Source organism: Choloepus didactylus, chromosome 18, assembly GCF_015220235.1.
Source record: "Choloepus didactylus isolate mChoDid1 chromosome 18, mChoDid1.pri, whole genome shotgun sequence".
NCBI lineage: Eukaryota > Metazoa > Chordata > Mammalia > Pilosa > Megalonychidae > Choloepus > Choloepus didactylus.
In genome coordinates, this window is record NC_051324.1 from 15,686,810 (window position 1) to 15,712,690 (window position 25,881).

The window sequence follows — 25,881 nt, forward strand, 5'->3', positions numbered from 1 at the left end:
TTTACTGTGTTCAGATTTAATTTTAAATAAGTAAACTAGTTAAATTCTGGATTGGATAAAAGGGTTTTCAGAGATTCAATTTTAACTTTGTTCTAATCTTCATAGCTGGAAGCAGCAACATAAATGCTGTTCTAAAACTGCCAGCAGTGGGCTGCCTGTGGCTCTATAAGGATGGAAGCAAATCAGGGAAGTACCTGAAGAGATTCCTTGAACAGGGAAGTGGTATACCTGAGACCTGGCTCAGTACACCAAGTGAATAAACTGGATATCTGATAGTAAGGATTTTTTTTTAAAATAAGCTGAAATGATAAGCTTTCTGTTTAAAATATAAACACCCAGTTCATGGTGTGGAAGATTTATCTTGAAGGAATTTTTTTTAATGTTAATAGATAAGAAGCTTCCCTGGTGGATTGGGAGACAAGTCTTTTAAGGAGCTCTAAGACTAGGAAGAATGAGTACCTGGATGAAAGAATTCTGAGCTAAGAATAAGACTGTCAGGTATAGTTTCTAACCAGACAATTCAACACTTGGTGTTTATTTCCACAAACAAGAACATGCCATCAAGGATCTTACCCAAGAATTTCAAGGATTGAACTCTGTGCTAGTGGGCTTTGGAGCAGAAGTCTCTCTATCCATTATTTTTGCTAGTATACAAGAAATGGTGGGAAGGAAAGAAGACTCCACCTGTGCCAGGGAGCTACCCTGCCCACTGACTTTGTCAGAGTTGGCCCAGGTTCTTCCCTAAGGAAGCTCTTAAGTTAGGATAGACAGGGAAGACTTGGGGCTTGCCCTTGGGAGTTCCCAGTTCAGGATTAGAGGATAAGGAGACCTGGGCCCTGACTTTTAGAATACACAGAATCCTTTTAGAGTCATAATCCTCTGGCAAAAAAGTTGAGCGCAGTCCTGGTCAGAATGATGTGTTCCATTAACTTTGGGCCCAGATATCTGATTCAGATACTAAGAATAAATAACTCAAAGTAGCCATTTTCATACTCCTTTCCCCATCCAAACTCTTCTTTTTAGGGCAAGAACCAACCCTATCTGAGTCAAAACACTGTCCTTAGCCCATCTCAGAGTAAGCAACAGAAAGGGACTCTTCTTTGGTGCTCTTCCCTGAGCAAACTGGGGCTTGGGGCAGACTTGTTCTTGGCCACCCAACTTTCCCTACAAGCCTGTAATGGCTAAAGGGAGGAGCAATGAATGTGAGGCAGGAAGTCTGAGATGGAACCCTGTCACTAACTTGATGTATGACTTTGGACACATCAGTTGACCTCTCTGAGCCTCAGTTTACTCATAAGACAAATGATAATAACACCTGCCTAACCCACAGGGTTGCTGAAAAGAGCAAATGAGATAACCAGGGGATGTACTAGACAAAGGAAGTCCTGGCACACGGGAGGTGGGCAGTGAGTAATTGTCATCCTTCCATCCCCCACTCCCCCACCCCATGTATGGCAGAAAACCAGAGATGACTCAACACAGTGCAACTTTCCATGTAAGACAGAGCATTTAATGAGGGCATGACCTTGACAGTCAAGGAAAGTAGGTACACACTTAGTCTTTGGTGGGGTTTCTTTGTATTCCCACACTTTCCTGCCCTGAAAAATGCTATCAGTGGACCTCGTGTAAATCTATCATAAGAGAGAAAATGAGGTTGGAACAGGAGGGTGATCATCCTGTCTCTCTCCCACAAGGAGTTCTGAGGCTCATCTTCCCACAGCCACTCAGGAGTCTTTGCCCCAGTAATTTCAGGTAGATTCATTCATGGCCTGGGGCTATCTGCATAGGAACTGCCAACCCCTGCTTACTCTCAGGGAGACTCTTTTGCCATGAGGCATGGCTGTGAAGGCCAGTTGGCCAAGGGAAGGCTTTCTCCAGAGGAGCCCAAACTCTCAGGGTCTGCAGCTGAGGGAGGACCTAGATACCTCACTGTGGCCCTCTGGATACCCAGCCATGGCCCATACATGGAGTATGATCCCATCTGCATGACAGTGGCAGAAAAAGCATCTCCCAGAAAAGCTAAACTGACCTGCTAGAGGGCCCCTGCCAGGGCTTTCAGCAAATGTTGACCCAGACAACAAAAGGACCTAGGGCTGAAGGTGTCTGGGGCCTCTAATCAGGAAGGGTTCCAAATTATTGATTAAAATGAAATAAAGTAAGGAGGGGAGCAGGTTGGTCAGTGGTGCACTGTGGGCAGGAAGGCAGGTGTCATCCTGAAGTTAACAACTCAAACTCCTCATCCTTTGGTGGTGATTCCATAGGAGCTCCAGAGTCTCCAGGACTGGCTCTGATTCCCACCCTCACTCCAGCAGTGGGAAGCTGCCCATGACCAGATGTTCTGTCCCTGAGCTGGACTGGCCCCTTTAGAGTGACAGAGATGATCTAAGGCAGTCCAAGGTGAGCTGGAAGAAACATGGGCACCATGTTTTCTCACCTCCAATCTCCCAATCTGGGGTCTGATTCCCTAGAACTAAGCAAAAGGAAATCAGGGCCCCACATAGAGCTAGTGTGATGGCTGCTCTAGGCTGAATGGATACAGGAGACTGAGTCCCAGTCTGTCTGCAGCCTGCCTGTCCCAAGAAAGGCCAATAGAGACCCTAGGAAAGAAAGGCCCTGGCAGCCATTTCAGGGGCTTTCTTTGACTTCCAAGCCTGCCCTCCTGCTGCCCATCCCTATGGCTGAATCTGGGCTTGGAAGGAGGTGGTCTTTTGGCTGGGTCTTGGTGGGGTGTGGGCATTACTGGGTCAGCTCAGGCTTGGCCCTAAAGCTCTGCTACAGGGTGTTCCAGGAGATTCGGGAGTCTTCAAGATGCAGAGGCTGGGTCCTTGTGTCTTGCAGCTCTTCCTAAGATTTAATGTGAGTTGCATTAGCCCAGTCAGGGAACTGATCCAAGTCAAATATGGCCCGTCCCCAGGTGTTGACCGCCAAGAACACGCAGAGGATTCCAATTATGTTCAGCATTAGTCCCGCTTTCATCTGGACAAAAACAGGATCAGAGTCAGCACTCTCAAGTCTGCCTGGGCTGTCAGAGCAAGACAAATAGCAAACAGGACACTAGTCCTCTCTGCTTTCTGGTCCTCACCTTCCCTGTGCTACACTCTTAGGCTCACTCATCCCCATACAAAGCCACCCCAGATCTATTAAGTGCTATCAGTCCTTGAAGCAACCCTGGGAAATAGTCAGAACAGCCCACTTGAGCCTCAGGTCAGTGAAGGAAGGTGACAACCCCAGGCCACTCAGAGAGTTAGTGGCAAACCTGGCAGTCTGACTCAGGTCAGTGCTCACCCCACTGCCTTAACTTTCCCACAAAGACCTCCTAGGTTCCTTGTGAGCCTTCTCTGGCTCATTCTGATGCATGCTTTATGTTCTCTCTTAATGTTTGTTAACCATTGCTTTAAAAATCTATTGTAGATTTTTTATTGAGGATTGGAATCAAGTTTGCAGTTCAAGGTTTCTGGAATCCACAATATATCCCCCTTTGTTAAAATCCTCCGTGGAGTCCCAAAGACACCCAGAGGAGGCCCTGTGATAATTAACAGCAATTGGCCTCCCAGGGTCACATCCCCACCCAAAGCTGCACAGCAGCCTTCTCCCTTCTGTAGAAGTGATAGGGCCAGGCCAGGCATGAAGAGTCCTTCCTTTAGCTGCATCTGTTTCCAAGGCCCATCTGGTCCCAGGTGATAAATCTCTCCCCTTCCCTGCGGTAGCTCTCTAGACACCTCTAGTCTTCAAAAGTCGTTGGCATTTCCCCCCATCTAAGCTTTGCCCCGCCTGGTTCTTGCTAGTTTGTAAAATCTATCCTTGGCCATGTTGGGGATCTGTGAGCCACTTCTGTGGCTGGGGAGACAACCTATGCTAGGAGATGAAGCTGGAGATCAGTTCAAGAAAAGAAGAGAAATGGTATTATAAATGCAAAGAACGACTGTAGGTTTGGCCAGTCAATGGTATTCCAAATCATATGACATCATTTTGAAACGGGTCATCTCTTATGACAAAAACATCCTAGTCTGATAGGAGTAAATCAAAGCAGCTGTGTTACCATGTCTGTAACCTTGAGGTGTCCATAGGTAAACACAATGGCGTTAGGTGGGGTGGCCACAGGCAACATGAAGGCAAAAGATGCACTCAGAGTACCAGGCAGCATGACACACAGCGGATTGATGCCTGTGGAACGTGCCTGGGGAGAAACACAACACCGCAATGTTTACAGATACAGAAAATGAAAGCTCATGAGGAACCACAGTTCTGAAAAGTACTCCCTGAGCACACCATGTGCATATCCACCTCTGGGCGTTTTTCCTGCTGGCTCCTCAACCCCGCACCATGTCTCTGGCTGATAACCTACTAAACAGTGAGCCCAAATTCTAGAGGCTACCTTTTCTGGGAAGCCTTTCTAAACCCCCTCAATCCATTCAACTTATATTTCTTGGGCACCTATTGCAACCATGTTGGATGTTTTACCTGCACAGAGTAGCACTGTGTTCCCACAGCCCATAGTGTGCTCTGCCTCATTTTACTGGCCATGTGCATGTGTCTGTCTGTCTTGTCCCAGTCTTGCCTGGCAGAGAAGAACCACAGCTTCTCACATGCCTCTATGTGTGCATGTGTTTTTTTATGCACATTTGGGATCATTTGCATATGGAATTTTCTATCCACCTTCTTTATTCTGCATTTTAAAATCCAGCCACATCTAACAGTGTCTAATACAGTGTAGGGACTCATTAAATATTTGTTGAATGAATGATGAATGATATGATGTCACTCATAATATCTATCAAGATTAGTAATAATTTATGAAGATTTATGGCACATGAGTGCAGACATATAAACAAAGATGTCCATTGCAACATTTTATAGCAAAACACAGGAAGCAGACTCGAAGGTCATCAGAAACAAGATATTAATAAAAATGTGGTATATCCAAACAATGAAATAGCATAAAGAATTAGGTCTATTTTCTGTGTTAATGTGAAAAGATCTCCAAGTCTATGGTTAGATTTTTTTTTTAAATTAAAGTGCAGAACAGGATCATAGAATGATACCATTTGCTTAAAATGAATCATCTGTGTGTTTAATACTTCCAGAAAGTTACCTAAGAAATCAGTAACAGAGATTGTCTCTAGGGAGAAAACTAGGGTACTCGGGCCTATATAATACTCTTTTGTATTATTACACATTTTTTAGCTATGTGTATGTATTACATTTTCAACTCTAAAAAATTAGACCATAAGCATGTTCCCATTTTATTAAATATTCTTCAAAAGTTTTCTTTTTATTGGCTCAATAGTATTACATTGTATGAATATATGATAATTTTATTTCACCAATCTCCTATTATTATGGATATATTTTTTACACAAAATGTACATCATTTTAATATATCCTTGTGGGCATCTCCGATTACTTCCTTAAGATGTTCCCAGACATGAAATTGCTGCATCAAAGGGTATGAGCAGGTTTAAGGTTTTTGGTTCCTGTTGCTCGCTAGCCCTCTGAAAGGCTGTAGCACATTACATTCCCACTGGGAGTAACTGAGAGGTCTCAGGCAGATGCCCAGTCTGTTTCCTGATTCCCTCACCCCCTTGCCCACCCCCTGATCATGGGTACCATGTGGTACATGTGCCCCACGTTCCTCTGTGACATTCCTCTGTGACCCAGCTGAATGACCACTGCCTTTCCCTTTCTCAGTAGTGGGTGCTGAGGCAGGAGTGTGAGGGGCCTTAGAGGTAGCTGTGGGGAAATCTTACTTGGGGTTCCTGGTTCCAGAAAATGTTGTTTTCAAAGGGCCTAACCATCCCCTTGGGATAAAGGCCTGCATGTGTCAGGCCTTGGGTCCTCCATGCTCACTGCTGGGGATGGAGGAGACCAGGTCTTTGCTAGGGGAGAAGAGCATCACCACCACATGTCCAGCATTGAAAGATGCTCCTTGGCATCTGTCTGGACAGCATGCTTAGAAGAGGAGGAAACAAGCCACTTACTATGTTTAACACTTTTATTTTCCCTTGCTATGGAAGCAGAAAACCACTTAGGTTTGCTTTCAGTTTGCTTTGTATACAAATAGACAGCCAGGCAGCTGAATGGAAATTTACTATCTTAAATCCTGCATTCAGGACCTTTGTAAGTCAGTTCCAAACTTCAGAATAATGATAACAATCTCTCCCAGGCTTATTTTGCAGTCTACAAAGGATATTCAGAGCTATTATCTCGCTTGACCCTCAGCACAACTCTTATGAAGAGTCCCTCTTAAAAGTGGTGGGAGATTTTATAAATCACCTCTCAGCCTGACTATCCTCACTGGTTCTTGCTAGTTTGTCACCTAAGTGACATGTTCAAGGAGTCAGGCCTCTAATTTCAAACCCAGTGCTATTTTCTATACCACCTGGAGGTTAGTATTGCTATGGGATGAATGACAGAAGGAAATGCAAGAAAAGATCACAACCAATTCTAATAGGCTCTGCTTTCTTCTCAATCCAAACTCAAACGTATGCTTGCCTATAGAATAAGTCTCTTTAGCATCCCCTCCTCTACCATCAGCTACCTCCCTGGCCTCAGCTCCTGCTGACCCCTTATCCCCACACTCATCAAGCAGGGTTTCTGGAATCCTCCACCTTGTGCTCCATTTCCTTTAGTTGAGCTGTTCTATCCTCCCAGAATACCCTCTGCCTTCCCACCCATGTTCAAGCCCCACCTCCCCCAAGACCCTTTCCAGGGGGTGCCAGCCAATGGTGCTCCCCCTCCTCTGCAGTCTTCCCATGTGCCTGTGTTCGCATCCTCAGAGACCCACTCTATCATTTCTCCATGTCATTGGCTTACTCCTCCTTGGCACAAGTCCTATATCCCCAACTTGAAAAAAAATCCAATTAAATTTATAACAAATTTTGAGCACCTGGTCCATGCTTGGCACTTTGGTCAGCATTGGCGATTCAAAGAAGAACTTTGAGGGCAGGGCAAATGTTATCAAGAGCACACAAGTCCATTTCAGAAGCAGGGCCAGAACCAGGTCTCCAAAGCCTGCTCAGACCCCAGTCTCTGATGCCACTGCTTCTCTAAGTTTTCACTGGTTGAGCACTTTCTGTGAAATGATGCTGAAGAGTACTCCCCAAACCCCCAGAAGGGTTACTTACCATGGAGGCAAAGATAGGCAGGAACAGGGTGGCGGTGGCCACGTTGCTTGTGAACTCAGTGAACCCAGCAACAATAGAAGACAAGATCAAGGTGAGGGCTGCCATAGGCACTGTATGCAAGGGCTCCATTTGCTTCCCCATCCAGTCGGACAGCCCCGAGGCCTGGGAAGCACCGGGAGGGGAGTTACCTTAGGGCTGCTGGCTTACAGTTCCTCCAGGACAGGAGGCGCACCCTCATCTATCTCGAGAGAACCCAGCCCATCTCCACTCCTGATTCTCTGTTTATACATTCCATAGGTGATTCATCCATTCCTACAATCTCAATATTCATCCTCACTGTGCTGTCTCATAAATCTGTGTTTCCAGTCTACCTAGTCTGCTCTCCAGATTTAAACATCCATATGTCTTCTAGAAATTTCCACCAAGATGTCCCATGAGCACATCGGGCTTAGTGTGCTCCAATCTGTATTCATCCTCTCCAGCCCCAAATTTGCTTCTCTTCCTTTGTTCCTCAGCTTGGTGAATAGGCTCAACATCCACCTGCCCTCCAAGCCAGAAGGCTGGGAGTCATGCTGGGAGGTCTCTGTTTCCCTTATTCCTTATACCCAATCTGTTACTAAGTCAACCAAAACAGCTCGTGTTCATCTCTTCCCCTCAGTACCCTTTAGTTCCTGAAGCTCAGGAGAGTGTCCTGAAATTTGGGTAAATTTGAGTTGTTAGGCCAAGAAGAGATTGTCCAGGGAGAGAATGAAAGGTGAACAGAGAAGAGGCCAAGAACAGAGCCGCATTTTCAAGGAGGACTCTCAGAAGAAAGTCAGCAAAAGAGGCTGAGCAGGAACAGAGTTAGAAAGAAACCAGGATAAAGTGGTGTCTTGGGAGCCAAAGGAAGAGGAGTTTCAAGGAGATTATGATCTATGGAGTCAAATGTTCTGAGATTGACTTAGATAAAGACTACAAAGTGACTGGTTCTCCTCCACGCCCTTCCCTGCCTAGACCTCTCCTTCAGCCATCAGAGTGATTTTTCTCAAGTACAGATCTGACCAAGTCACTCCCAGGCCTCAACCCTTCCATGGCTTCCCATTGCTTTCAGAATAGAGTCCATGCTCCCTATCTTGAATTCAAACACCTCAATTAAGTGGCTTCTGCTTGCTTCACCAGCTTCATCTTCTGCTGTTCCCCAGCTGTACAACTCACACATTGTCTTTTGCTCATATGCCATCTCTTCCTGAAAGGCCCATCTAGATACATCCGCCTCCCTAGGCTATGAAGTCCTACCAAACAGAGATCACTTCTCAGTCATCTCTGTAATCCCTGTGCCTGGCCTAACATTAGGGACTTAATAAGAATGTTTGTTGAATGGATGCATAGATGCATGGATGAATGGATGAATGGATGCATAGATGCATGTATGAATGGATGGAGAGGTTGGCTAAATGATGGATTTATTCATCTAAAAATTATTTATGCACCCATTATACACCAGGCTCTCTCCTACATGCTGAGGAAGCAGCAGTAACAATATAGACCAAGTCTATTACATTCCATTTCTGGATGGATGGGTGAATGAATGGATGGGTAGATGAAAGATAGCAGCACCAAGCTGGCTCATCCCTACCCCAGGAGTGATGTGGGAAGAGGAGAGTAGAGAAAGTTAACATGTTTGGGCTTTTCTCCACAAATGCTGTTCCTCTTCTCCTATGCTGCTACTTACTTAGCTAGAGCAAAATTTAAAAATGGTAACCATGTCAACAAAGAATTCAGCAAGTAAAGATCAAAAGGTGATGGTTAAAGGATTCACAAGAACTTGAAAGAAAGTCTTTTCCTGGGATAAATCAAGGCAGAGATCATTACTGCCATACCCCAGAGAGAGCAGTTCTTCGCTAACCCCCAGGTTCACTTAATCACTTATTTCTGCAGTCATTCAATGAACATTTTCTAAGTACTTTCTCTATTCCAGGCACTGTTTTTGGTACTAGGTTTCCAGATGACAAGAAAGAACCCCTGTCCTCCAGGAATGTGTAGTTATGCGGAAGAGACAGATGCAGAAACACACAAGAATGGCCTAGGGATGGAAAAATGGAGGGATGGAGCGGCTCTCTGGCTACCCTTTTGGTGAAAGAAAAGGGCCTTGAGCAGCCCATGGCTGGAGAAGTTACCTCGCATCCTTTAGCCAGAGCAAATCCACCCCCCAGGAGCAACACAATGCCCCAGGGCACTTTCTGCTGGGTTTCCTTCCAATTCAGCAGTGGTGGGGGATAAAATGGAATTTTCTTTTCTGAGAAGAAAAAATAAAAACACACACATACACAATCCAGAGCAGCATTAGAAAGCAAAAGAGATACAATCAAAAGGGAAAACACCAGTAAGGACAATGAATACCATCTCATTACCACCTGTAAATTAGATAAAATTTGCAATATTTGCAATAATTATACTTATTGCTGGTAAGGATGAGGTAAAAATATTTACACACACTGCTGACAGCACTATAAATTGGTACAACTCTTGAAAAGCAATTTGGCAATACATTTTAAGAGCCATTAAAACATTTATTCTCTTCTACCTAACAACATCCCTACTAGATTAATCTTAAAGAAATACCCCCAAAGAAAAGCTATTGGAAGAAAACATTAATTTATTATAATGAAAAATTCAAAACAGCCAAAATGTTCCATAGCAAGAGAATGACTGCAGTCCATCAAGGGAATATAATACAGTTACTGGAAAAAATAAATGTGAAGACTGTAGCAATAGTGGCAAATGTTTATAGTATAATCCCAAGCAAAAACATAAACAAAGAAACAAGATTCAAATTCTGTGTATTCTTTGATTATAACCATATAACATACGCATATAAACAAAGAATAGGAGGAAAGGGAAAACAAAAAAAATTAATAAAATTATGGGAAATTTGAAGCATTTTGCCATTCCTGTTGTAATACTAAGATTTCAAATTTTAAAAAAGCAAGAGAAGAGATTTGCATTAAACATTCTCCCCAGGCTTTTGCCATCTAGCCAGCCCTCTTCAATAGAATGGAATCTTCTGCCTCCTGGGCCCAGGGCCCAGGGAATCCATGGAGATCCTTTGCTGCTAGGTCCCCAACCCTGATGACTAGGAGGCTGGGACAGGAGCCTTACCTTCCTCAGTCTGGCTGCAGATATTGAACTTGGGCTTCTGCGAAGGCACAATGAATAGCAAGAGGGCCACAAAGATGGCCACAGTGGCATCAGAGATATACCTAGATGGGGAAGAGCACATGGGATTTTAGCCTAGCTCAGCTGCTGACGGTCATTCAGGAAATCGGTTCTAACTCCAGTGGTTCCATGTCTAAATGCTCATACATGAAGTAACAGTTGAGTATAGAAATTAGACCCCCAAAGCCATATCAGTAGTGGAGTAGGAGACTGAGTGGAGTGGGATACCTTGGGTGCTCAATTCCCTCTCAGCCTTTATTGCTCCTTGGGCAAACTTTGTGACCTCTTCTTTACCAGGTTTTCTAGAATTCTGGGTTCACCAGGGTGACCACAAGGACTTTGGTACTCACCCAAGCAGACCTTCAAAATGAAACACCCAGTAACAGACATCTCCCAACCATATCTTCTGCCTTTTCTAGTACGTGCATGTTTCGCAACCTGTCTTCCATTCAAATAACATAACATGCTTAGCCAGAAGAGAAACTACAGGTACCCCACTCTGCCAAGTCTCTATCTAAAGAAGCTTCTGGCCCCCCAGATGTGTGTCCTGGGAGGGACTTGCTTGGATCTAAAGAAAGTAAGGAAGGATGGCAGGGCAGAGTTGAAAACCAGACCTTTGCAAGCCCCACTGCTAACCCCAGCAACTCTCTCTACATCACAGCCCTGGCCACCGTGCTTGGCCAGGCAATTCTCTGCTCAGCCTACTGGGGGAGAAGGAGATGCCCCAGGAACACATCTGTTTTATCATGAAGGATGGTAAGAAAAACATTACTCCTAAAACCAACAGAACATTCTCTGAAACCCAACTCCAAAAGAAAGAAGTGCTACAGCCAATCTCTGATGCCTAGCCCTGGACGTTTCTCTTAACCTAAGGGCACCACACAGACCCCACTGTATTAAGTCAGAGGGTTCCACAGAACATGCCTTACTCTGTATCACTGTCTTTCCAGGCTATTGACAACCAGCCAGAAATGAAGCCAGGCTCACGGGAGAACCACAGGGCAACCAGCAGGGTGAAGCAGATCATGACATTGAGCTCAGCAAATGAGACGGGCCCCAGCTTCCGGTATTCCTCCTGCAGCACATTGTAGGCAGCCTTCTCATTTTCACTCTTTTCAGCCCCGCAGATACAGTCTTTTTTAAAACTAGAGAATGAAAAGATGAGAGAACAGCAAGTATATAATGGCAGGGCAGGGCAGGGCAGGTTGGCCAACTTGGAGGCTGGCTGGCTAATGCTCGAACATTGTGCAGAAAGGTATGCAGTGCTGCCTCTCTCCTGCTATGGGGCCTGGAGACCCTTCGTTGCTCTTGCTGCCAGTTTCGTCTACTAAACAATCTCACAGGATGCAGCAGGGAAATGTCTATTGAGAAATAGAGCTATGTGTGCCCAGTGCATGTCCCAAGGGTGCTCCCTGAGCTGGCAGGTGTTCCCAAGGGGAGGCTAAGGTGGCACCAATCTAAGAGACAGCAGGAAAGGAGAGGATGGTCAAGAAGATTGGAGGCTAGACAGAATCAAGGGAGCAGAGAGGAGGATAGGAGGCAGAAATAACCAGAAGGTAAGCCATAGCTGGCCAGAGAAATCTGGCAGGTGCCTAGTCACCTGGAGTTTGACTGGCCTGAGTTCTCCAAGGGAAGGCCAAGAAAAGTTCTGGGACCTGTTGAGGTGGGACCAGGGCTCCCTGACATGCTCCCCAAGTCTTCCTTCCCCCACTGCAGCCTGGAGCTTCCTTTGATGGTGCTGGGATGCCAGCCTCCATCACTGAGGGGGCTCAAGAGTTCAACAGGAGCAGGATCAGGCCCAGGCAGACAGGCAAGGCAAGCGTTGGTGGGTCCTTGTGTTCTAAGGAGCTGGGGTGTAGGATTAGGGACCCAGGAGAGGCTGGGGTTAGTAGCAGGGGTGGTTGTGGCAGGAAGGAAGCCAGGCCATGCCTTGCTCTTGGATGTGCTCCCCAAGGACCAGTGCCTATTGGCAGAAAGGGCCCATCTAGGGCCAGGAAAGAGGGATTCTTGGAGGAGGTATGGAGGATATCCTGGGAGTTCCAAGCAGTGGGGAGAAGGTAATAGGGGCCACTGGTGTGTAGGATACAGTTTCCTGAGGTATTCCCTGAGAATTCCATTCACACATTCCATCTGCTGTCAGTCTAAAGATGATGTGCAAGACCCAGAGAATTATCCTTAGAGAGCTCTCCAAAGGGTGTTTCCTGGGACTCAAAGATAAAATTAATAGGAGGGAACGGGTTGATGGAATAGGTGATGATTCTAAAAGCCAGTGTTGGATACAAACTGTCTTTGAGAGGGTATGGGCCATGCTGGTGATGGTGGCATGGCCTGGAGCACAGGGGCATGAAGACATCAAGACATGGTCTCCCAGTGTGCTCAAGATCTAGGAAAAGAAGCAGCAGTGATTGAATCCCAGGTCAGCATGTACATGACTCTGCTAGTGTGGGAGAGGCCTTTCCGCCCTCATTTCCCGCCACCCCACCCCCAGCAGTCTCTGATCTACCAAGCACCCATCTGTTGCCACCTGTCATTCCAGAGACTCTTGGGCTGGACCAGGGCTTCAGATTTCCATGATAAGGGATGACCTTGGCATTTCTAGCTGCCCAACTGAGGACAACAGGGAGCCTGAGCCCAGATGCCAGTTCCATGCATCTGATGTGCACAGGGCTCCAGGCTATGGAGGCTGCCTGCACAGGCCATTGTTCATACTGGTCACCTCACTGGCCTTCAGGGCCCTCTTCTGCTAAGTAGTTTCACTCTCATCTCTAGGTCACTTCTTGTGGTGATCATCAGCAGGAGATGCAGGCACATAGATCCAGTTTGCCCATGGGAGTCCCAGGAATGGCCTTCACCACATTGCTGGTTAACCTGGACTCAATCTGTTGCAGAGCAAAGGAGATAGAAAGGGGTCTGTGAAACCCAAAGTGCCTTTGGCGTAGCAGGGATCAGAAAAACCCTCTTCCCTATTTTAAGGGGTTGGTCTGGATAGGAAAGTTGAGTATAAGCCAGCAGTAGGGTTCCATGAGGTCCTTGGTGGTCTTGGGAGATATGTGGCCCCTTGGGCTGATGTGGCTTCAGATGCTGGCCATAAACTCAGTAAGAGGCAGTTTTTCTGGATTTGGCTAGAGGCAGTGACCCTGACATTTCTCTCCATGACCGTCCAGATGAGGGACCCAAATAAGGGCAAGATGAGACAGTGGAGTCGCTTTGCCTCAGGGGCAGTGGTTCAAGCAGCCACAGAGATGGGGGTCACTAGGTCCTGATGTGTGGCAGGACTTGGCCTGGGCCAGAGGACAGTCCCTTGCCATTCCCATCGTTCAAGCTGACTGTGAAGAGCTGCCCTCCACCTTCCCAATCTGAGATCTAAACAGGAGTACCTATGAGCCTCCCCACCCTGCACCCCTGCCTGCCATGCTCCACATCTGCTTGATGAGGCCCCTGAGCTAGAGGAGCTGTTAGGCAGAGGTGGGGCTGGTTGGTCAACCCTGTACCTGCATCATGAGCAGGCTCCGGAAGCCCCTTTGTAGCAGATGGTCTCCAGACTTCTTGCCATTCAAGCAGAGCTAATGGGGGGATGCACCAGGCCAGATGAACTGCAGCTTCAGGTTCTTAACTGGGAGCTCCCAGAGACCTGCCATCTCCATCAGGCTGGATAGGAGGTGATGGTGCCCTTTGTGGTCGTGGTGCCAGGTTCCTCTGCCTCTTGCGGTGCGATGAAACTCAGTGGGCCTCAGGGCTTTGGGGCAGCCCCCATGCTGAAGCCATAACTAGTGCTCCTGACACCTGGCCATGCCTCGGCCTTGAGGCATCAGGGGCAGCAACCCTGGCATCCCCAAGAGGGGACAGAGAGTTGTGGTTTAATGATATAGTCTCTGCAGACCACCTGGGCTCTACTACTTCCTATTTAAACAACCTTGCATGGGTAGATCACTTAACTTCTCTACACCTTTCCTACTATTATTGTCTGTAAATCAGATAATAGTACCTACCTCACAGATTGTTGCAAATATTAATATATGTAAACTGTTTAAAATGGTGTCTGGCACTTAAGCACTCTGTATATGTTGGTCATTATTATGACTATTGACCCATGGGGTAGCATGGACACCACCTGCAGCCTGCAGCAGGTTTGGGGCAGGTCTACTGATAGGCCTGCTGGATGGACATGAGCAAGTGAGCAGGACAGTCAGTGAGCAGGTGGGAGAAGCCAGTAGAGAAAGCCGCCATCAAAACCAAGTTGTGTGGGCATTTGCCCCCAGAAGCAGCTCCCTGTCCCCTGGGGCCTGTACACAAGGCAGGGTGGGGCAGCAAAGCAGGGATGCCTAGCACTAGTATTATCATTCTTATGACTTTTTAAATTATTTGTAACACTTTTTTAAGATTTTTTAAATTTTATTTTATTTTTTTAGGGCAGTTATAGGTTTACAGAAAAACCATGCAGAAAGTACAGAGTTCCTATATTACTCCCTACCCCCCCAACCCCCCCCACAACACACACACACTTTTCCCTATTAACATTCTGCATCAGTGTGCTACATTTGTTACAACTGAATATTATATAACTATAATTTTATTATAGTTACATTAATTATTAACTAGTTAACTGTAGTCCATAGTTTACATTGGGGTTCACTCTTTGTGTTGTACAGTTCCATGGTTATTTTGTTATTTTTAAAATGTTTTATTGTGGTAACATATGTACAACATAAAATTTCCCTTTTTAACCACTTTCAAGTATACAATTCAGTGGTCTTAAATACATTCACAATGCTGTGCTATCATCTCCACCGTCCATTACCAAAACTTTCCATCACCCAAAACAGAAACTCTGTACCCATTAAGCAATAACTCCCCATTCCCCATCCTCATCCTGCCCCTGGTAACCTGTATTCTACTTTCTATCTCTGTGGATTTGCATATTTATTTCACATGTGAGATCATACAATATTTGTCCTTTTGGGTCTGGTTTATTTCACTCAACATGAGGTCTTAAAGGTTCATCCATGGAATAAGAATGTTTTAATGGCAGTCTTTCAAAACAATTACTCCTTCAGAAGAAAACCTAGAAAAATGCCTCATTTTTCCCATTAAATCATGGGTTCTCATGGGCACTTTTGCCTCCTAACTCGGAGGTCTCCTCCCCCTAGTTGCATAGTCACCTGTTGTTTAGCTGGCTCTCAAGCTCCCTGTGACTGAAGGAACAGAGAAGAGCATGTGGCTCACAGCAAGGTACTTTCTATTCCAGTATGAGAAGACCACCTTTGCACTATAAATAAAACCCATGTCTTTTAAAATAACAACTTGACTTGTATTTGAATGTTCATAGCAGCATTATTGTCAATAGCCAAAAGGTGTAAACAACCCAAGTGTCCATCAATGTATGATGTGTTATATCCATATAATGCAATATTATTCAGCCATAAAAAGGAATGGTGTTCTGATGCATGCTATGACACAGACAAACCTTGAAAACATTATGTTTCGTTTAAGAAAACATTACACTAAGTGAAAGAAGTCAGTCACAAAAAGGACAAATATTTTCTGATTCCACTTATATGAAGTATCTAGAATAGGGAAACCCATAGAAACAGAAAGTAAATTAGTGGTTGCTTATGGGGAGATTGGAGGAGTGTAGCTAGTGTAGCTAAATAGTACAGGGTTTCTCTATGAGGTGATGAAAATGTTCTAAATATATTATATAATTATGGTGATGATCACACAACTGTTAATATACTAAAAACTGCTGCATTGTGTACTTTAAATGGGTGAATTGTATGGTATGTGAATATATCTCAATAAAGCTATTTTTAAAATAAGAAACCACTCTTTTTAGGTGTTTGTCAGCCACACATCATGGTTTCTGTCCAAAGTCTAGATACTGTCAAGATTGACTCCTGGTGAACTTTCCAGTGTGCCGGGAACAGGAAGTAAACATTCCAGAACCTGGCATGCTTCTGGGATCAGTAAAGATCTGGGTCTGTATTGACTTGGACATTATCAGGAGATTTGCTATGACCTGGTCTAATGGACACATTCAGCCAAGTGGAAACTTGTCCTGCAGTGTAGATTTGGCTCACAGGAACAAGCTTCTCTTTAATTGCTTTTACCCACACTGATGGCACACCTGCTCATTCTCCCTGGTCCAGGAGTTGTGCTGAGTGCTGGGGTCAGAGAGGACTTACTGCAGCCCTGTCCTTGAGGAGCTCATGGTCAAGGGGAAGAGGCGGCACTGGAACATGAATAGAGGCACCAAGTGATAGGGCTAGGATAGGTCCAGGGACAGCCTAGAGTGAGCTGTCTTCTGATATGAAATGGAGATGGAGAAGAAGTCAGGGAAGGTGTTGCTGAGGAAGCAGCCATTGAATGCTTAAAGGCTGAGGAGACGTTTACCAGGCAGAGAAGATAGGAAGACAGGAAATGGCATTCCAGGAAGAGGGAACAGCATGAGCAAAGGCTCAATGAGCAGACCGAGGTGACCCAAATGGGAGGGCAGAGTAGTGGGAGATGAGGCTGGAGAGACAGGCCAGGGCCAGACCTGAAGAACTTTGTAGACCCACTTATTGAATCTGAAAGTTTTCGGCAGGGGTGTGGTGTGATTAGACTCTATTCTGTAAGCAGCTCAAACTTACTTGCATCTCATAAACAAATACTGGAGCCATAACCAGGAAAGCAGCAGCATTATCACCATATTGGGGAAGGCAAATCCAAACCAAGAGGCGAAGTTCACGGTGTTTTTACTCTCAGGAAACAATCTGAAAAGAGAAACACTGGTCCACACCTCAAGCCAGAAGCTGAACTGTAGAGAGCTGAGGCTACCACTCAGGGCAGGGCAGGCCCTGTGGGTGGGGGCTGAGCAGCAGCTGGACCCTGAGAGTTCAGATGGTCCAGAGTTGGGGGGAAAGTACATCCTATTTAGGTACAGAAACCCAGGGTTCATGCCACACACAGACAAATCTCTCCCCCAGCACTGATCCCTAAATCAAATTGTGGTCAGACAGCATGGCCACAGCACAGGAGAAGCCTGAAGAATGACCAGATGACCCTTTTGTGGGTCCAGACCCTGCTGGGCATCTCAGGAAATCTATGGCTCTTGCCTCCAGAAAATACACCTATATACACTCAGGCACATAATTTGGCTGACAGTTTCAGGTGTTTCCCAGATGCCTCACTCTGGGTTTCTGCAAGGGAAGAGCCCTCCTTAGGAAAGAAAATCTCAAAAGCATCCCAGGGTGAGGCCAGGATACACTATGTGGGGACTGCAGGAAGGTCCTCCAATTCCAGCATCTCCTCCCAACTCCAGTGCCTCTGCTAATCCAGAGCCGCTCCCCTCAGCTCAAGGGACCAAAAGCGGTCACAGACCTTTCCTCGCTCAACTGAGACAGGCTACTTTTCCCCAGGGAACTTGAGAACAGTAAGATTATCAGTATAGAAAATATTCCCAGTATCCAAAACAGTCTAGTTGTTGAATCTCAAGTTTCTGCCTGATCAGGGTCTGGGCCTGTCCCTTCCAGCTCCTAAATCTTGTGCCAGCCGTCCTTCCCACGTCTGTCCAGAGCTCTTGTCTGCACAGCACAGGCACCATCTTATTTTTGTTTCTACCCACTACAGTTGGTACGTACCTCCACTACTGTATTGACCATGTCCTAGTGGAACCCTCTAGGCCTCTGCCACCCTCAGCAGACCATGAGTTCCCCACAGGCAGGGTCCAGGTTTCTCTCACTTCCGAGATCCCAACCCCACCCAACACAAGACCAGGCCCAGAACGGGGGTCTTCATGGCTTGTGTCCCTTTGTGGCCACGGCTGGAATATTCCAAACCATCCCCTCTTTGGTCTACTTGGGGCCTCACAAGGGCTAATTGCCCTTGAGGAACATACCATCTCAAGAACAATTAGTGGGGCTATAGTGAATGAGAAGGAAAGGAAATGAGCAACCTAACACCCAACGTCTGTTTTATCTATAAATCCCTGATATCGTAAGGCCATCAGCATTGACCTCCAAAGGAAGTAAGCAAAGGGAGTGGGGGGAGGTATCTTTTATGGGTGTCTCTATTTGGCAAGTTTTAACCTAGGACCCAGGGATCTGGGAACATGTAGTCATCTCCCATGGCTTTAGCTCAGAGTTCAATCCACATTTCCTCTCTGAGCAAGAATTCTCAGCTCATGGTGAGAAGGTAGAACTCACTCCAGGGCGTGAAGCAAATTTGGCCTGAATTTAACCCACCCCTGGACATTAGCTCTAGTAGGTCTGTGAAGTACATCAGCTCCCACTTTCCTCTGAGGGTTCACGGGTGGGTACGGGGGTGCCAGAGCATGGAAGTAGGATGGGGGAACATCTGCACTCCTGCTAGGCTCCCCAGGACTCCACAGGGTTCAGCTGTGGAGGAGGGAGAGGTGGGTAGGTCCCTCCAGGCTTATGGCCCACTTTATTGTCCCCAGAAGGTGTGGCCAGTGACTCACTCATGCATCTGGCCCAGGAGTACCACATTGGGTCCCGTCCCCGTCAAGGTGGCAGTGCCTCCAATGCTGGCTGCATAGCACACACAGAGTGTCAAGCCCTTGGCCACATTCTTCTTGATTTTTTCCTCCTGCTGCACCATGGCAGGGTCTTCAAAAATTTCTTGGTTCCCTGTGGTGCAAAAACCAGATGTTAGCTGAGGGCATATAGGTCTGAGCCAGTCATGGGGGCCACCCACCTATCCCCAGCTCCTGACTCTACTGCTAACCTGAGGATTGGGGTATCCCAGCTCTTCTGCATCCTTTCTTATGCCGCCCTCAGCCTACTGCCAAAATTTGTATTCTTGTCCCATCTGCCTTGCCAAAGTCACTTCCCATGGCTGCCCAAAGGATCCTTGATACTTCATCCAAATTCAGCTGCACATGCCCCATCCTTCCTCGCTGTTTGTGCTCCAGCTCATCACCACCATCTCTACTGGGTGCCCAAATCCATCTCAAACCTCTTCTCCTCCTAGCAGGGTCTATTTTCTGGGGTCCCTCAGTGGCTGGCTTATGGCATTCACGTAGCTTCCCCCAACTCAGAGCATTTTGTATGAGGATCCTATTTATTTTGCCCCACTGGGGACTCCATAGAATCTGCATTATAAATGTGACTGATTCATATCTGTATCCCCAGGACCACGGCCAGGGAGGGTCTGGCAATCAGGTGATCAGCCCTGGGCCCTCAGAGTTGGCCCTTAGGATAGAGTAGTGAACAAGGCAGACACTATCCTTGCCTTCCCCGAGCTTGATGCCTAGCAGGGAAGCAAACATTGGATAACCAACCCAAATACCTGTAGGACCAGAGAGCAGAGGAGTTTGACCTGTTCAAGGAGAAAGCCTCCCTGAGGTTGAATAAGAGTAGCAAAGGGGGGAGGGGCATCCAGTAGGTGCTCAAAAGATATATGGTGATGCCTGAATGAATAATCAAATGAACACTTGTGGACCACTGTGATTGATGGGAACTTAGGTGGGACCTTGTTATAAATTCTACAAAAGGAACTGTAACTAAGATCTAACTTACATGCAATAATCACATTCATAAAATTTATGAAAATAGCATTTTCTAAATATTTTTACATATGCCCGTGTTGGAAATTGAATCATGTCCTCCACAAAAGGCATGTTCGGGTCCCAACCCCTGGTCCTGTGGGTGTGAACATGAGTAAATAGGACCTTTGGAGATGTTTTTAGTTAAAGTGTGCCCACACTGAATGAGGGTGGGCCTTAATGGCCAAAGTCCTTAGAAGCAAAGGAAGTTGGATTCAGAGAAGGGAAGCCACAGGGAGCAGCCAGATGCTGGAAGTCAATAGAACCCAGAAGAGAAAAGAGAAGATGTTGCCATGTGACAGAAAAGCCAAGGAACCCCAAAGATTGCCAGCCAGCCAGAAGATACCAACCCCTGGAAGAAGCAATCCTTCTAGCTTCTGAAACCATGAGCAATAAGTTCCTGTTGTTAAAGCAACCCACTGAACAGCATTTGTTTTAGCAGCCAGGAAACTAAAACAGTCTATTTAAATGAGGAGTCCAGGAAACAGGGAGGGAGAAGGAGGTGCCCAAAGCTTTTGGCAACATAGGGGACTACTGCCATTGTGGACTCCCACAACTCCTTGGCCAGGGGCTTACCTGCCACCTCACTGATCCTGTCCTTTTCCTTGAGCTCCACAGCCTCCAGGTGAGACTGATGGACTGTCCTTGTCATATTTAACTGCTGCAGCATGGCCTCCACAATGGGCACCATCATGGCCGTGGTGGCTGTGTTGCTAATCCACATGGACAGGAAGGCCGTGATGCACATAAAGCCCAGCATCAGCCTGCAGAAGAGGAACAGGGAGGGAAGCCTGAGAATCTGCCACCCCCACCACCTTCAACCCCCAGGAGCAAGTGGGTGCTAGGTCTGCCTTGCAGGGATACAAGGGGCCAGGAGCAAGGTCTGCGGCTAATTCCATTCAACGACTGGATATTCTAATAGGTGGTTACAGTTTTAGTGTTCCCTCTTCCTCTCTCCTTCCTTCCTTCTTTTCTTCCTTTCTTTCTCCCTCCTATCTTTCTCCCACAACCATGTCTACTCTGCTGGCTGCTGGGGTCACCAAGAAGCCTCAGTCACAGTCATGGTTCTAAGGAGCTCTCAGTCTAGATGGGGAAGCACAGGCATCCAGATGGACAGGACACTGGGGGACTCAGAGAAGCAGGGTACTGAAGCAGCCCTACATGCAGGCAGCCCAACTTCCCACTCTATATAAAAATCCCCACCCACCCCAGACCCTGCTTCTCCTCTAAGTTCAGAAGGGCGACATCAAGTCAGCCTTCAGGGTTAGGGCAAGCCAGAGAGGGAGTTTTTGGAAGTATAAATTCCCTCATGGCTGACCCCCCGTCTACCCTCCCCATCCACACACACACTTTGCACCATCCATTCTGCAATGGACCAGATCAAACAGACAATATTCAGAAAATATGCTCTTTGCTTACAACACCCTTTTCCCACTTCTGCCATCTGCCTAGAAACTCATGGTCCCTCAAAACATGCCCAGACAACTGTCCCTTCTCACCTCTGTCCCAATGCACAAGAGACAGGCCTGACCACACCCTTCTAGATCCTTCATCGTACGCTCCTCATGGTGCTAGAGTCTGAGGACCCGTTGCCACGTCTGCTCTCTCCCTATACTATGAGTTCATCAAGTTCAGGGGCAGGGTCTGATTCCTTTCCTTGGTTTCCATACACAAGGCCAGGAACAGAAGGCATCAGAAGGGCTGGCTGAATTGAATTCAACTGCAGTCTGCCTCCCTGCCCATCTCTCTGCCTCAAATTCCTTGTTTATAAAATGTGTGTGTGATGGAAGGGAATAATATCCAACTCTCAGAGCTGTGGTGAGAATTGAATGAGATAATACAAATAAAGCTCCCTATATCATTCCTAGCACATTGTCGAGACTCATTATGCACAGGTATAATTGTTTAGTTGGAAATGGCCCGTGTGCTGACTGGTGGGGGAGAACTTGGGGAAGTTGTGAGGAGCTGAGATACTGAGTGATGTGGGGGAAGATGAAGTAAAGTATTCTTTGCAGGAGGAACAGACATCCCAGCTTTGGAAGTATAGTTTTTCTCCCTCTTAACTGGATAGATGGGCCGCCTCTGGCCTGCTTTGCCCATAACTCCCCTATCAGACATGACTTGATCCAGCCACCATCCATCTTGTTCCCTATAGAACTTGCAGCTCCCTCCCCCAGGAAGCCTTCCTAACATGCAAGGACCCTCACTAACTTGCTTCCTCTGGATTCAGAGAACCCTGACCCACTGTGGCTCACCATGCACCCATCACCACTGCCCATGCAGCTAGTCTTCCCAGCCAAGATTGTAACATGCCCCACCCAGAGCCAGCCTGCCAAGACCAGGTAGGTAGGCCCTTGGCTGGCCCTTGCTTGTAGTGGTCTAGTCTGAGCCACACACCCCTCCCTGGCCCTGGGGCCCACAGAGAGCCACATGGAAGAGAGAGAAGGCATAATTACTGTGGGGGCTTGGGCCCCACAATGAGGAGCATGCGTAGGGCGATCCTCCTGTGCAGGTTCCAGCGCTCCACGGCCACAGCCACGATGAGGCCACCTAGGAACAGCATGTTGGTGTCCTTCATGTACTGCACACATACCTGGAGAGTGGATGGAGGCCCTGTCAGGGCTACCCCTCTAGCCACACACTGCTTGGGCCCAGGACAACCCAAGACCCCAGAAACAGGTGAGCAGGCCGGATGCTGCCTTCAAAGACAGCCTGGAATGGAGATGGGGGTTCCAATGATATGTCCCCATGCCAGGGAGAACCCACAAAGGCAGCTTCCCTGGTCAACCACAGGCCAAGGCATCTTGGAGAGAGAGCTCTGGAGAAAGTCAGTGGGAGAACCAGGAAGCCACCAGTCTCCCTGGGTTTGCTCACCTTCTTGGAATCCAGAATCTTGAAGAGTGGGAAAAGGCAGGCAGGCATGAGGGAGGTGACAGCCAGGGGGAGGACTTCTGTGCACCAGTAGATGGCCATGAGGATGACAACATATGCACACCTGACAAACTGAAGAGACAGTCCTAAGGTCTTGGCATGCTGCCACCATCCCCACATCCCTACCCCCTGATCACTCAGGATGGCAGCAGGCAGGGACTGCCCAAACCATGGGATGTCATCAGCTTCCCCACCCCTGGTCACCACAGCTTTCTAGATTTAGGACAATGCGGAGGGCACAGGATCAAAAGACTCTTGACTTTTGCTTTCCAGGCACCTGCTCCTCTTGATCTGCACATCAAGGCAGCCTGCAGAACTTTCACAGGTGTTACCTCTTCATCTTCTGATCCCCATTCCCAGGACAGATAAATCACACACACACCCCAAGTTAGGGTCCCAGCTCAGGGCCCACCCATGCGTGTGTGTAGAGAGGTGTGTGTAGAGGTATGCATGTGTAAAGATGTGTAGAGGGGTGTGTGGGTATGGGTGTGTGTCAGGGTGGGAATGGGGTCTCAGTCACACTCTCCTGGGACAGGAAAGTCAGCCAAGTTGCTATAATTATTCCAGGAAACAATATTCCCCCACCAGCCAAAAGAAAATCACAGCTCTCTAGCCTAGCTTTCTCCCATAGACAACACTCCCGAATCTCTTTGTACAGAGGAAATAAGGTGGCTCACATTTGGCCCAGGAACTGAAGAGCCACCACAGTTGTACCTGCTGTCCTGGACCCATACAGGGTCTGTGCCCACCCAAAGGGCTCCTCCTTGCCTCCCCCTCCACCAGCCTAGGAATCAGCATAACCCCTTTTAGCACCCAAAGCCTTAAAGTGTCAGAACCTAACCACTCTGCCCCATTGTACAGATGAACACACCAAAGCCCAGAGAGCACCATGACTTGGTTAAAATCACATAACTTCATGAATGGCAGAAGTCCAGTCTTCTTGCAGGTTGGCTTCCTGTCACCCTGTGCACCCATCTCTCCGGGACTGCCCCACTCCCCCAACAACCCTGAAGAGCTCCTCTGTTTCACAAACCTGCCTGAGACAGGGAAGGGGAGGAGCCGGAGGTTTCCTGTCAGGGTGGAGAGTGAAAGGACTGAAAGAGGGAATGAGGAGGAAGGAGCAGCCAGGGAGCCACAAAAGGCTTCAGAGGGCTTGGGCCTCTGCCAAACAGCCGGCATACAGCCCAGCAGAGCCTGGGGGCCAGGGCACCCGTCCTGCCCCCACCTTGGAGCCAAGGCCATTCATTTTCTCTCTCCCTCCCAGAAGCACCAGGAGTCCAGGGAATGAAAAGGAGCTTTCCTGCAACCCAGGATCCTACCACCCAAGGCGTGGGCCCTGGGAACAGCTCCCACCTCTTGTCACAGCCACAGCAGGCAGCCAGCAAAGCAGACCAACCCGGATCTGCCTTTCAGCCTAAAGCAGAATTTTGGCTCAGATTTGACTTCCAGGTTTTAGAGCTGGGAAGAAACTTGGATCAAAGATAGGGAAACCAAGACCCAAAGGAAGGCCAGAGAGCGGCAAAGACAGCACTCAGGATCCACTTAGGTGATAATCTTTTCACATAGATCCCTGACCTGGGAAGTCACTTAGAGCTGATCAGTCCCCGCCGGCTAAGGAAAGACAGGAGGGGCTAAAGGGGGAAGAAAGAGCGCCCAGGCACCCCGTCGGCCCAAAGGGCACTTTTCTGGGGAGATTCTGTGCTGGAACCTGAGCCCCATTCTGCGTGCCCAAGATCTGTGCGTACTTGGAGGTTTCTGTGCTTGCCCGGACGGTTCTTGCACCCTGAGATCAGTGAACCCCGAGGTCGGCGTGTCCCGGAACCTGCGTGCCCCTCGGGATTCCCGGCACCCCCGACCCGGCACTTCGAGCTCCCAAGTGGGCGAGCCACAGGTGCGCTGTACCCTCCTGGGAATTCGCGCGCACCAGTTCGGTGCTCCCGTGTTTGGTCCCTACTGCTAGGCAACTGGTACCCAGGGTCCGCGGGGCTGCCTGGAGGCGCAACTGACCTTTGCGGGGTTCACAATGATGAGTGGTAGCAGCAGTAGCGGAGTGAAGAACAAAATCACGAAGTTCTTGAACTTGTTTATATAGATCAGCACCGAGGCCATCGTGCGCGCGAGACCAGCTGGAGAAGCGAGTGAGAGGCGACTGGAGGCTTTTCGGCCTTAAGAAGGGTCTGGCAGTCCCGGGGATGGGGGGCGGGGGCGGAGGTCAGTGACAACTCCGCCCCCACCGCGGGGCCTCCCTGTAGTCCCGTGGGAAGGCAAATCCGCAGGGGTGGGGGATGGGGGGTGGGGAGCGCCCGGCCCCAACTCCCACACCCGTGTCTGCAACTCTAACACTTCCAACGAGCCCTCTAGGGGTGACTTCGGTCCCAGCACCTCACGATTCTCCAACCCTTCCCTGCACTGCCCTCGGCGTCGGCGCGCCCCGGGGCTGCGGAGCAGTGTGAGGTCCCTCATTCTTCCTGTCAGCTTAGGTGTAGGAGTTCTCCCCTCCCGCGTCCGCACCTACTCTTCCTGGACTCTGAAGGGATCCCAGACGAAATTCTCCACTGGCCTCCGGATGTCTCGGTTGAAAATCTCCAATCTCTCCCTCCTTTTTGTCTTACCTTCTTCGTCCCTCCCATCCCAATCCCTGCACTCCCTGCCGAGATTCCGTCTTCCCGCAGTCTCCCCTGGCTTCCCCCGCTGTGTCTCCGCTGCTCTCGACCCCGGATGCTGTCCGGCGATCGACAGGAGGGCGAGACCTCTGCGCACCGCAGCCTGGGCGGTTTTCGCCCTCCAACGGACTCGCGCGGAGGCCCCGCCGAGCAGGGCGCGCGCCGTTCGGAAGCCCTAGCTGAGCCCCAGCAATTCCGCCGCCCGCTGGCCGCGATGGCTTTTTAACAAGGAAACCAGAATCTAGAGCGGAAGGGCTTGATCCAGGCTACACGAAGAGAATTGTTCTTTCTTTCGGCCCGCCGGCATCAACATGTTAGGCGCCTATTAGGCGCTAAGCTGTGACTTTGGTGGAGAAAGACACCACCACCTCTATTGCTTTCTTCCTTCCTCCCTTCTTCTGTTCTGTCCTCCTGTCTTCTTATT

General features: G+C 48.2%; 2 protein-coding genes across 4 annotated transcripts in view; one reads left to right on the forward strand and one right to left on the reverse strand.

The window, feature by feature from the left end:
* C18H17orf100 (chromosome 18 C17orf100 homolog) overlaps nt 1-25,881 on the forward strand; it is a 108,610-nt gene that overhangs the window by 44,995 nt on the left and 37,734 nt on the right. The gene's annotated exons all lie outside the window — the stretch shown is intronic.
* SLC13A5 (solute carrier family 13 member 5) lies at nt 1,489-25,383 on the reverse strand. Of its 2 annotated transcripts, XM_037809601.1 has the most exons (13): nt 25,306-25,383; nt 24,802-24,920; nt 22,738-22,866; nt 22,320-22,456; nt 20,440-20,627; nt 18,778-18,946; nt 16,949-17,071; nt 11,249-11,464; nt 10,263-10,363; nt 9,281-9,399; nt 7,125-7,286; nt 4,040-4,177; nt 1,489-2,976 (listed from the first exon to the last, which is right to left on the reverse strand). In XM_037809601.1, the coding sequence occupies exons 2-13, from the start codon at nt 24,901-24,903 to the stop codon at nt 2,845-2,847; spliced, it is 1,716 nt and encodes a 571-aa protein (XP_037665529.1). In that variant the 5' UTR covers nt 24,904-24,920; nt 25,306-25,383; the 3' UTR covers nt 1,489-2,844. The 2 variants fall into 2 exon arrangements, with proteins under 2 accessions (XP_037665529.1, XP_037665530.1); XM_037809602.1 differs by lacking the exons at nt 22,320-22,456; nt 25,306-25,383 and having other exon boundaries at nt 24,802-24,933.

What these genes read in the sequence shown, in the direction of transcription:
- SLC13A5 (XM_037809601.1), bottom strand. Translation starts at nt 24,903, where the DNA reads ATGGCCTCGGTGCTGATCTATATAAACAAGTTCAAGAACTTCGTGATT. An exon ending in CTCTGGCTAAAGGATGCGAG is followed by an intron (nt 7,287 to 9,280) that starts GTAACTTCTCCA and finishes GGTGCTTCCCAG; the next exon opens with GCCTCGGGGCTGTCCGACTG. An exon ending in TGCCTATCTTTGCCTCCATG is followed by an intron (nt 4,178 to 7,124) that starts GTAAGTAACCCT and finishes GTTTCTCCCCAG; the next exon opens with GCACGTTCCACAGGCATCAA.